General features: G+C 43.6%; 1 protein-coding gene and 1 long non-coding RNA gene across 5 annotated transcripts in view; one reads left to right on the top strand and one right to left on the bottom strand.

The window, feature by feature from the left end:
* LOC146188593 (uncharacterized) overlaps positions 1 to 12,270 on the top strand; it is a 104,318-nt gene that overhangs the window by 77,472 nt on the left and 14,576 nt on the right. The window lies entirely within an intron of this gene.
* Positions 9,235 to 12,270, bottom strand: part of LOC146188592 (phosphate-regulating neutral endopeptidase PHEX-like) — a 46,296-nt gene continuing 43,260 nt past the window's right edge. For both annotated transcript variants that reach the window (XM_084603145.1, XM_084603146.1), the window contains 3 exons: positions 11,260 to 11,364; positions 11,105 to 11,184; positions 9,235 to 9,475 (listed from right to left, as the gene is read on the bottom strand). In XM_084603145.1, coding sequence (XP_084459271.1) covers positions 9,370 to 9,475; positions 11,105 to 11,184; positions 11,260 to 11,364 — 291 coding nt within the window. In that variant the 3' untranslated portion in view covers positions 9,235 to 9,369. The remainder of the gene's footprint in view (positions 9,476 to 11,104; positions 11,185 to 11,259; positions 11,365 to 12,270) is intronic.

The following is a 12,270-nucleotide window of genomic DNA, read 5'->3' as shown; positions in this document are numbered from 1 at the left end:
TGAACAAGTACACATGCTTGTGAGTTATGTTTCTTCCCATAAACATGTTAAGTTGCCCCCATTCCCATGTGGGATGTGTTGAAAGGTAGTGAAGTGAATTTACTTCACCGAGGGTAGTAACAGGGTTCATACACTTACAATTGGCCGTTCTTTTGGCGGGAGCGACACCCTCGCAGTCTGCCACAAAACAGCCGACTTTTCGCCAAGCGAAATCAAGACCATCTTGGAAAAGGGTCCCAAACACAGTTTTGAACCTCATATAAATAGATCAAGCCTGGTGGCAATGGTACGAAATGTAGGCCAACGTACCAACAACAAGGACAAGGATCGTGTCATGGCAGAGGGATTTGTATTTCTCGAAAACTCATTAAGTAATCTGGCTTCCAAGAAACCGCCGCTGGAAAGGATTGCCGATTTTATGAAAGCGTCCAACCTTATTGTTCTGAAGGCCCACAAAGAAGGCGGCTTTGTTGTCATGACAAATGGTGTCTTTAAGGAAAAGGCCATAGAAGTGATCGAGAAAAATTTCAGACCTGTTAACTTTAAAACTGCTAAGCAGAAACGTGCTGCACAAAAGCTACTTGCCCGGATGGACCTCAATTCATTGGCCAGTGCTGTCAAGGAGGCCAAGACAGGAAGCCTGGATATTTTCTTTTCAGGCAAGACGCACAAGCCTGCATGCCCCCTACGAGACATTGTGTCCGAAAGGGATACCTGGTAGAGAGCTGTCAGTGATTTTCTGCGACGCCACTTGGACAGAATAGCAGGCCGGGATCCCTACCATGTATATGGTTCAACAGAGGTGGTGCACGTCTTGGAAAAGGCGACTTCGCAGCCAGCACCTGGTTTTTCATTGACATAGAGGACCTTTTTTACCCTGTGCCTCATGAAGGCCTGTTTGCATCTGTTTTGAGAGCATTTGGAAGACTATGGGGAAGTCGGGTTTCAAAATGAAGTGGGGATCAAAATAGGGAACTTTTTAGACCTTTTACTGTTCGATCTGAATTCTACAGCTGTTTATTTTCAAGACAATTTTTTTGTGTGCAGAGGCAAGACATCTGCATTGGATCGTCAGTCGCTCCGGTCTTGTGCGAAATATTTCTGGCTTCTTTTGATCGGTGACTAGAATATTGCTTGTGCAACTCGGCAGTCACTCGACTATTTAGATGTGCAGATGACTATCTTGTGCTTCTTAATGTACCTGCCCACAGTGACGCTGATACCTTTATCGCGCAGACCCTGAGTTCTTTTAATTCTACCTTGACAGGATTGAAATGTATGCATGAATCAGTAGATAATGGTTGCCTTCAATTTCTAGACTTCAAACTTTCCTGTGCTAACACACACGTGTGTTGGATATATTAGCCTGGCTCAAAGAAGGCTCTTTTAGCTTATGATAGCTCCCACTCAAAGATAGTAAAGCGTAGCATAGTTTTACTTTGCTTAAGATCTGACTTAGATAAATCTTGCACGCACAAGATGGATTAAAGCTTCCAGTATCAGACTGGAAGAATCTTTCTGCAGGCTACCCTGTGTATATGGTCACCAGCGTGTCCGAAAGTCTTCTTCAAAAATCAAGAAGCCAGGCAACAAACGAGAGGCCGAAAAGAAACCTGTGCAGAATATTATTCCCTATCTGCACGGTCTCTCACATAATTTAAAAAAGTGGCGCCCAGGCACGGTGTCCAGCTAATCTTTTCAGCTCCCTGCAAGCTGGGAAGTATTTGTCCGATGGTGTGAGGAAAGCGTATTAAAGAGGCCTGTACTGTCAAGCATCAAAACATGTTCACCCATTGCACCGCCAAGGTGGTGTACAAGATTCCGTTGACCTGCGGCAAGGTTTATGTGGGACAGACGGAGAAATGTTTCAATGAGCGGGCTCTAAAGCACAATGTGACGATAAAGAACAAGACAGGAGGTAACCTTGCTATACATTGTAGCCGCTGTGAAAATTGCCGTCCCAAGTTTCAGGAAACCAAGTTTCTAGCCAAGGCCCAGGACAAGACAGAAAGCGAAGTTATTGACGCTTTTTACCTTCATCAAAGAAACGACAAGTGCATTAGCACGCCTTCTATAATCCTCCTTTTGAGAAGGATATGTGTAGTTCTTTTCACCGTTTTTTTTCTACGCTTTTTTTGTCAATGATTTTAGGCGTTTTTTACATTCTGCCGTCCACCTTTTGAATTTTATGCTTTTATCTTTGACCTCTCATGTCTTCTTCGGTTTTTTAAGCTCTTATGGTTGCTCGCCTTTATCATTTTCTTGTCTTTATCCATGCTACCTGCCTTTCACCCATGTGTTTTGCGTTGATTGAACTGGTTCAATCCCGCCTAGTTTTCTTTTTTCCTTTTTTTTTTGGTTTCCTGAGTTAGTGTGGTGGTTATCGCACATTCATGCAGACCAGAGATTATAAAAGAGTGCCTGGGTTCCTTTTCTCCTCATTAAATTTGGAAGTTGCGCTTCTGCCCTTTTGGGTCTTTCTTCCTTTTGGGTTTCTTCAGCGCTATAAAAATCAAGATCATGTACCAACTAACCCGTTAAAAAAAATTGATAAAAATCACACCACCGACAAGTTTTGGTTAGTGATACAAGAGAAAAGAAACTATTAGAGAGCGACGAGAATTGTGTGTCATGTCTGTCAAATTGCCTTAACGTTTTCGTGCGCTGCATCAGGTTTCAGGAAGTATAAATCAACTAGATTGTATGAATATTCCGCCAGTCTGCCCTAATAACATGCGAAACGGTTTTAGTGCTCAATTCAAAAGAAGCGGTTGAGTGGAATGACGCCAAGAAATGACACACATACTGTTGGCCTTGTTAGTTTTGGTGTAACCCAATAGAAAAACTTCGTAATACAGAACATTGCAAAGTCGCTATTGCAGCTTCCTTTCGAGCACAGCAAAGGGCTTGCGGAAGTGGTCAGCTCGCATATATTTGGTTGCGTGTGGTTCCTTTTTCTGCTCTTTGCTAAGCAACATTTTCTCAGGCAAAGAATACTTGCACTACTTAAATACCAAACAATTATAAAAAAATTGCACACATAGTTCACTTCTTTAGTCGTTTCTTTATTTTTTTGTCATCTTACAATTCTTCGTTTTTTCCCTTCAACAGGTAATTAGGTATGAAAAATAGTCCAGCAAATTTTAATTTTTTACAGTTTTAAGTCAGAACTACGGAGTTTTCTGATTACCTTTCGCAGTTTATTCTTTATCTTGCCAGGCGAAATCTGCCGTATATTTCAGTACTCATAAGGATGGTTTTATTATGTTACGTAAAAGGCTGCATTTCTGAATAACTACAACTTGCTACTGAATTCTACGCAATATTTCGGCATGAACAGCTAACACCACTGAAGGCGGATAGTCAATTGAAACTGCAACTCCAGGAGGTTAGGAGAACGACAGCGCTGCATTCGCATGTGGCGGTGAAGATGGCGGACCTCTAGAGACCCTGTTTTGAGAGACCTCAGCAATGTTTTGCTGGAGAAGCTAGTTGAGATGCAGAAGCTCTTGTAGCATTATTTGGCGAATAGTGGACGGGAGATCTAGTAGAGCATCGTCATCAAGGCTAACCACGGTATGCACGTTGGCCTGGCGCCCAAAGTTTGGCGCAATACATGTTTGTGGGTTTTGAAACGTGTGGATGTGTGTAATGACATCGGAGATAGTATTTAGGTTGTGTTTAGTGATTTGAATATGTAGATCTCATCCGTGATGAGCGTCAAAAGGGGACCGACTATGTATTCCTCGGGCATGTTTGAAATCATGCATTTGCATAATCTGAGGATCTGTTTCGTATAGGCGGTGCAAGTTTCACTTGGCAATTGAACGATTTTTTGCAAGGGTCTGCTCAGACCGATTTTTGCTTGGAATAAACTCGCCAGACACTGTTTTAACTCTTCGGCAAACCGTTACCAAGTCGCCAACTTTACCTCTAATTTACTCAAACCAAATCACCACTTTATGAGTCACAAAGAAAACAACATTTGTTAACATGGTGAGAGGGTCAGCCGGTTGTACCGACTAATCCTGTGATAATGAGGTAACCACTTGTCAGTGTTCTCACCCTCTCCTGCAAATGACTGTGGTTCCCGGTAAGGATGAGATGGAAAAAGGCTGGCGGGGGCAGGTCTATCACCAGTTTCAACTCCAGCGTCCGTCGGGGAGTGCACGGTTGGAGTTGGCTGCATGCTTCAAGATGGTCGGAAGAGGTGGCAGTAGAGCAAGGCGGTGAAGTGCCTCTTGCAGCGACGTTGGTAGTGAAAAAGGGGCCGAACCGATCTCTGTCCACCATTCGCATATACAGGCTTCAGTTTCCCTCAGTCTACAGCGACTTTTTATTGCACTCTAATTTTCTCGCAAAATCTCATTAGTGGCCCCGATAAATTTTTCGGGACTTCCGTTTATATTTGCGTATCTTAGCGTGGGATGTTCTACCTCCTTCCTCGCTACCTGTTTTTAAGGCGGCTGCCACACACTTTTCCCTGTCGGGCACCTCGCATCCGCTACTGGCTATCTGCTTACTAATGTGCCAAGCCTAGGCGAACCGAACAGTATTTCTTCCCGGAATTTAGCTGCTTGTTAAAACGGACAGCAGCGGTGTATTTTCTCTTACATGCCGAATCATATGCTGTTATTCTGAGTACCACACGAACGAGTTTTTAAAGCAATTCGGCACCAAAAGTAGCCACAAGCCTGACGTCGCCAACCTTCTCCATAACTTTAATAGTTAGAGCGCCCTTTATTATCAGCAATATTTCGATGTACAGGGTCGTCCACTTCTAGCTATAACAGGGGCACAGCTTTAAAAGCGACATTGCCTCCAGCGTGGGCTCATATCGAAGCAAAGCGACACAAACAGAGAAGGTCCCTGCGGTGGTGCTTCGGATGGCCTGCCTATTAGCTTTATTGCACGGCCGCGTAAGGCGCAATGAAGCTTTGAAAGCAGTGACCGTGTTCTAGCTAGAGGTGGACGAGGCTGTATTTGTCAATAGCACTCTCAGAATCACGTCACCGTATCTGAAGTGAACTTATTGCAGTGAGTGCTCCTTCTGTCCTTAGTGGCGCCACGCAGGGCTCGAAATCCACGGCAGTGCACCATGAGCTACGGACAGCCCCCGCGCGACAGCTATTACAAGCTTATGATTTCCTCTGCAGAACCGTTTTCACGCCTTTCACGAGAGTATTGACAGTAGCTGGTTTATTAGAGTGGAAGCGATTGTGATGTTTGGCATTTTCTGTCGGACTGTGGGCGGCTCCAAATGGTCAATGGTTGACCACGGGAGAACCCTTTAGTTCAAAATTGGGGCCTACTCTTTGGTAACACGAGGTTCGGACCGGTGACAAATGGTTTGGTGAATTATTCCACACAAACTGCTAGTAAAGTCGCGCTGTATCTCAAAATAACGGCTTGAGGGGCTAGATGGTGCTGCATCTTATTCAGAAATGTGGCGCAACAAACACTTTTTTTTTTAAATGTTTATCGTCTGCGAGGAATAAAGTGCCACTATCCCCTTGGCAAAGAAGAGGAAGATGAGATGTGCCTGAGTGTAGAAGAGGAAGAGTGGTGAAGAGGAAGTGTTTTCAGATTCCTATTACAGTTGGTAGTGTGCGCGTGTGTTGTGTATCTTCTCTTGTGTTTGTGTTTGTTGCGCCACATTTCTGAATAAGTCGCGCTGTATAATAGACAAGGGAGGAGTTCGACGACCTCTGATAATTTGAACCGTAACCGAGCTGTGGCTTCCTGGCCAGTACTGAAGAATTGTCAAATTCTCAACAGCCCGGCAATAAGAAGGCTAAACAATTGAACCGTGCCATAAGGGAATGTGGGAGGTAATAGCAATAAACAGAGTGGCACAGATATAATAGTGGAGGGCTCCAGGGTAATTTAAACAACCTGGGAATCTTCAACATGCGCTGGCATCACACAGCACACGGAGAGAGAGAGAGAGAGAGAAACAACTTTATTTGCCCCAGATGTCGTAATTAGGGCAGGTGGGTCGTGTCTGGCTCCCATGTGGGGGTGAAATCCTGGACTCACGAAATAAGTGCAAGTTGTGTGTTCTTGTGTGGCTTGATAAGGAGTTAGTGCCTGCTTTCCGCAGAGAGAGCTGGCAGAAAGGCCCTTTCGGGCGGGCTATTTCTCAACCCCAGAGGACCTACGAATGAGTGGCGGTTTCTGCGCCGTTGCAATTTGGATATGCGGGGTCGTATACCCCGTTAGCAATTAGTGATAGCCTGGAGTGACTAAGCATTGAGTGTGTCTGGAGTCTGCGGAGCAGGGTGGCTTGTGCTCAGTCGAGGTTGATGTGGCGAGGCGGGAAAAAGCGGCGCGTTTCTTTGTAGAAATTGATAATTTCGGTGAAAATCTTGGGGGCTTCAGCGCGTGCGTCCGGATGCGTGAGGGCGACCACCCGGATTTATATTCCTCGGGCAAGTTGGTAAGCCCCATCGTTTCCTGAGTTGCCCGCTTGGACGAGTACCCAGTCGGTTAATTTTGTGGTCGGCAGTGCAGCCGTGCAGGAGGCGTGCAGCAGGGAGGCAGATGTAGCTTGCCGAGAAATTTAGAATTGCTCTTTTTGAGTCACTGAAAACTGTACGCGTACGCGCACCCAATCGGAAAAAAAGTACAGAAACTTCTCTGTTGTTACAACAAAAGTTCTATGCGGTTTTTGATGGGAAACCTGTTGTAACAACAGAACGTTCTGTAGTAACATCAAAAATTTCTGTAGTTACAAAATAAAAGTGCTACAGAACTACAGACAACAGAAATTTACTACAGCAAAACTACAGAGCTACACAAATATCTGATGTTTACGACAGAGCTACAGAATATTTTATCGTATCTCTGACTCGGTTCTGTAGTTTTTTCGACTGGGCGGGTCAGTGATGGCCAGCGTAATCGCTGTTTCCTCCGCTACGATGGGAAAGGAGGCGCCCACCGTGGCGGCGGAGATAAGGGTAGATTGCGGCGTTGTAGCACAGGCCACATTGAATAATCCAGGTGAAGCAGCACTTATGGAGCAGAAGAAATAGCCTCCGGCGAGCGCCAGTAGAAAGAAGGCGAGCGCTGCCTGGGTTAATAATATCAACTGGTCCGTCAATCCGGTTGCTCCGGTGCGCCAAGCCCACTGCAAGCGCAGCGGATGATCGGCATCGAAAAGCCGCCCCTTTGTTGGTAACATTGGTATTGATGATCGTGGTGCTCTTCTCTCCACCGCGTAGTCTACAGTGTTGGGCAGTCCACTACGCAGCCGGCACACGTCAGCAGTGTTGAATATTCCTGGTGAAGTAGCAACTCGGTAAAGACCTTGAGCGTTTGTGTCATCAGGTCGCTGATGTGCGGAAGTACTATTTGGGGAATGTTCAGAACCTTAAGCAGCGCACTATTGGTGTTCAGTGTGGTTTCCTACAGCTTTACTCACAATACTTGGCTATTAAGTACGTATTAGTTGTTTCTAAATATGTCTGATATTTCTACTTTGTGGTCAGCAGTTGTGTCATAGAAGTCTTCACCTAAGCGGTGAAACTTTTGTTAGAGTGGTTAAGCTAGGTTCTTGATGATATATTTTGCTAAAACAATGCTTTAACAAAATGTCTCCCTTTTCTTGGTGATAAATCTTGGGTCTACTTTTTTGTAGGCGAAGCTAACAAGTCTACAAATTATTACGTCCTGTGATGGCTCGGCATCTTTCTTATTTGTTATTTAGTCTGGATATGTGGATATAACTCCTTATTCACGGCTACATAAATTTTAAAAGAGCATAATGCAAAAGCTTTTCCGGCCATTTCAGTATAAAACAGCAGCATTGGCTCAAAAAATCTTAATTTATTCAGAGTATAATATTTCACAGCCTGCTAGGAATTCAGGATGATAAAACCTCCCAATGCTTAAACTAGAAGAAACTTAACATTGAATGGAAGCAGAAAAACGATTTGCTTCCCTTTCGAAAATATTGGGCGCTCTGCCACCAGCGGTAAAACTTTCATGAATCTACACTTTATGTCTTGGTCTCTTGCTCTTTTGTGTAGCACTCATCACTGGCACGATTCTGTTTAGGTTTTTGAGCGAAGACTTTCTTAGGGAACCTAAATACACGTCTATACTGTGCTAAAGAGCAAACGTTTATAGACGGCGTAAAATAGACCAAGCATAAAGAGCTGGTAGCACCAAGCGTAGGCTTACATCCAGAATCATCCCCTGCGACGAATAATGCTTACTACCCAATAAAAGTAACAGGGTGAGTAAGTATAGTATAGGGCAATTACATGTTGTGCCCAACGTGTTACACCATAACACTTTTTTTTCTTTAAACAAGAACCGTAAGCAGCGTCGGACAGAAATTGATTTTAATTGGGCCGTTATAGCACTGTTATGCGGCCTTGGAGCGAATATCTAAAGCCCGCTGTGGCAGCGGACGAAATCTTGGTACGTTTTACCAAGAGACGCGCGAGTAAAATACCAGCAATCTGCTGCTGCAGGGTGCTGGTATTTTGGGATCTAGAGTAATCATACCACAGCTCTGCAAAAACAATGGCAGGTGGAACAGCCTGCGGGTTGCTCATGGCATATACACTCAAAGTAGAGTGTCGCACGGCCGCCGATATCTGCCATCGAAATGAGACTAGCAGCTATTTTTTTATTTAGCGCGGCTGGAACATACGCTCGATGTTAGCGCTCTAGTAGACGTCTATTAACTCGTCGTATCGCCGCTCGGTTCCCTGAATAGGACTTGTCGTTGGTGTTTAAGCATTTTGTTACTTCCATTCGGATGATTTTATATCTCCTGAGAGCTGAGCTAACCACAAATCTTGCAATAGCGGCATTGAAAATCACTATTCTTGAAAAAAAAATTGTTTGATTATTTTTCTCTCAGAACAAAAAGCCACCGACATAAACCACAATTAGTATATATCTGCGAATGTGAGACACCTTGGTGCAGTGACATGTACTTTAACGCGCCTACCCTATATCGCTAATCTAATTGTGAAGACAATCTGCCGGCATCACATCGTTATCGCTTATGTTTCGCAAACTTGTGGCAATATCCGTCGTCGAACTTTCTTAACCTTCTTGACGACAAAGTCACCATTTCGTTCTCTGCGCGCTTGTACTCCTATTATCCATGCTACCTAGTCCTTAAGGTAGCATGTAGCTATTATCCTATTATCCATGCTACCTTGTCCTCAAGGTAGCCAATAGGCATAAATACAACCACAAAAATATGATCCGCAATGGGAAGGAGCATTCGTGTTTTATTATATTAATTCACCTTTCTAATCGGAATTACAGAGGTTCGATAGACGAAGCTCGTACGAACTTTGACTATAGCCACTGGAAGATATTGTATTTCTTTACCTACAATTGAATTCACCAAAATGTGCATGTTTCATTTTTTGGCTTATACAGTTTTTTGTCGGCTGTGCAGTTGAATGCTTTGGCGAAGGCTTCAGTGTTTTGCAGAGGTAGATTTACTCTGAAATAGAAATAAATATTGAATTCATTGTGTAAACGTTTATCTACAGGTGAGAAGTTTGGTCAATCAGTAGCAAAATGCATTGGAAATAAACCACAGCTCTCAATTCTTTTTAACTACCCACGTAAACCGTAAAAAGTTGCTCCAAAGCTATTGACCACTGGTCTTATCAGAATGTATATGCTGATTTAAAATGCGAAAAATTATCGTACGGAAGCACGGAAAGACGGTTCACGCCGTATATCTAGAAAGACCAGACTGTTCATAGAAGTGTATCGTAAAAAAAACGCCAAGGTTATTCCTGCTTTCCTTTTCTCTTTTCTCGTCCTGCAAAATTCTTGCTACATATCATGCCACTTTTTCGGCGGCAAATTTAATTCAGTGGAGTTAAATGCTCGATACCTCGATACATCGAGCATCGGAGAATTGTCGGCATTATGGCCATTGTCAGCGTTGGATCTGTCAGTGAAAAATTACTGGTGTCTCTCCAGCAGGAGTCTTTCGGCCTGTTATATGACAGCTGACTGTTATGGGGTTGTATCCCGAGACCCTCTGGAACCGCCGATTAGTCAATCGCGGCAAACTCGCTTCGCTACAGACATTTAGGCAGGCGAAGCCGGAATTATTGAACCCTGTATGTCCCTGTGTCCAGATTTAAACAACCTTTCCACAAGCCACGCAAGCACACTTCTAGAACTTGGTTTATGCTGGGCTGTGTAGCTACGTTGGGTGGTCCTCAACACATATGGCTCACTGAAGACAGTAAGTTAATTCATATATGGGAGATAACATAGACAAAAATTAGCAGGCTAGTCATGTACGATAGTAGCAGCATAGCGAAAATTTGTGAACGAGGTTCAGCATGGTAAGCTCTCAGCTAGGCACCATTAACGCTCGTACGTGATATGCTTAAACGCGGAGCTTAAGTGAATGACCCCACTTGCAAAAGAGATTCTCGACACGCAATCGCACTGACTAATAGTTTCCGTTACAATTTCATTATGCGAAATACACTAGCATAACTTTTACAAACTTGAAGGGCCGATTAAGAAAACGACATACAGACGGGTGTGAAGGGTATTTTCATACCCGAATAGAAACCAAATATGAGAACATATGCCCTTTTTATAATATATATTTTCTTCCTATAGCCAAGCAATAGTAATATTGCTGGATCTCCTCAATCCAAATACCTGGAGAGGCACTTTAATAGGTCTGAAATAAAAAAAATTAATCGGTCTCTAAGAATAATATATAGGTGTTTTTTTCCGACTGCCGCAAGTATATGCCTTGGTCTGACAAAAAGATTATATGAACTCAGTGAGCCAATTTGTCCAATTTGATGGCCATGAGAAATAGCGAATAAAGGTAAGCATTTTGGTATATATTTCTGAGGAAAATTAATAATGGATCCCTTTCGGAGGAATTCAATAGACAACACTGATATAGAGGAAAAGTTTATACGTGATCAAAATAGTTTTATAATCAGGTAAGCTCAAATTGGTTACTTAAAAACGAGTGGTGGCACTTCCATTATTTTATCATCACGGACACCGCCTGTAAGAGGTATTCTTTAATGAATGCGCTTTTCATTAATACCGAAGTTGACCCCCATTAATCCGCACTTACCTATAATGGGGCGGGCTATGGCCAGTCATTGTGGTCTGCACCCAAAGCACACTGTCATCAGTGGTCTTGCCACACATTGCCTGAGCAGAAGGAGAAAGTTTTCAACCATTGAATTATTTTCATTAGTCGCGTTCCAAAATTGCGAAATCACTTACCATTCCCCTTGTTATGAACAAGAGCGCCAACCCTGAAAACTTCTCAAGGCCTTCCAGCCGAGTGTCTGTATTTTCGCATTCCTCACGAAGCAGTTTCATGTATGCCTGAAAAAATGTGTTTAGGGAAGTTCGAAAGTCCATCCAACATCCAACGCACTAGTTAATAGCACGTCCCTAAAATTGGTATTAAGCAACTAGAAGCAACCGACACCAGCATCCGTGCTTTCGCGTTACTCCAATGCAGATTCTGCAGTGATCTCTAAATTTTATCCCTAATCCTAGCTGTCATGTAATGTGTGGCTGATGTCTATTTACCACAAGAAGTGGAAATACAAGGCGCCTAAATTATTGCGCTGTACGAAATTTCGTCAGTGGTGGCGAGATAGCACACCTAGGTCGGTGTCTAAGAACCTCTTAATGGCTCCGGCATAACGATCGTTTTTGTTACCGGCGAACGTGTTCTGAATTTTGCAGCCGCACACTTTAGTGCTGTCTGGCGCAAATTTCGACTAACTAGACAACGCCACAAGCTTGCATAACCATTTGCCAGAGTGTCTACCCTCTTATTGATATCTCGTGGCCTTGTAATATCACACTGTGCCAATAAATCAGCGACCGAACTTACAATATATCAACTTTCACCCGATAACACATGCCAAACCGGTTTCGAAATTACTTGATTGGTCATTGAGTTATGTGACCAGGAAACGAGCTGATAGGTTGCCGAGGTGCTAGTATACAGGAATGCATTTACCTCTGGGCGACTAATACGTTTCTGTTGAATACGTAAAAATGTTCCCATAAACCAGAGCTTTTGTGACAGACAGTGGGCATGCTTGGTTAATCTCTTAATGTGCACAATAATATTCATCATTTACGATACCATCTAGCGCTACTCACCACTTATAAGAATGCAGCGCTCAGCAACGCGCATCGAACCACCAAAATGTGCACGTTGCCAGTAGCCACATAAAACGTGACGCCCTAATCGAGGACCAGCAGTTGCCTGCC

This window comes from Amblyomma maculatum, chromosome 5, assembly GCF_055883805.1.
Source record: "Amblyomma maculatum isolate TAMU_Amacu chromosome 5, ASM5588380v1, whole genome shotgun sequence".
Taxonomy (NCBI): Eukaryota; Metazoa; Arthropoda; class Arachnida; order Ixodida; family Ixodidae; genus Amblyomma; species Amblyomma maculatum.
Note: the sequence above shows the minus strand (reverse complement) of the source record. Positions and strands in the feature narration are given on the sequence as shown.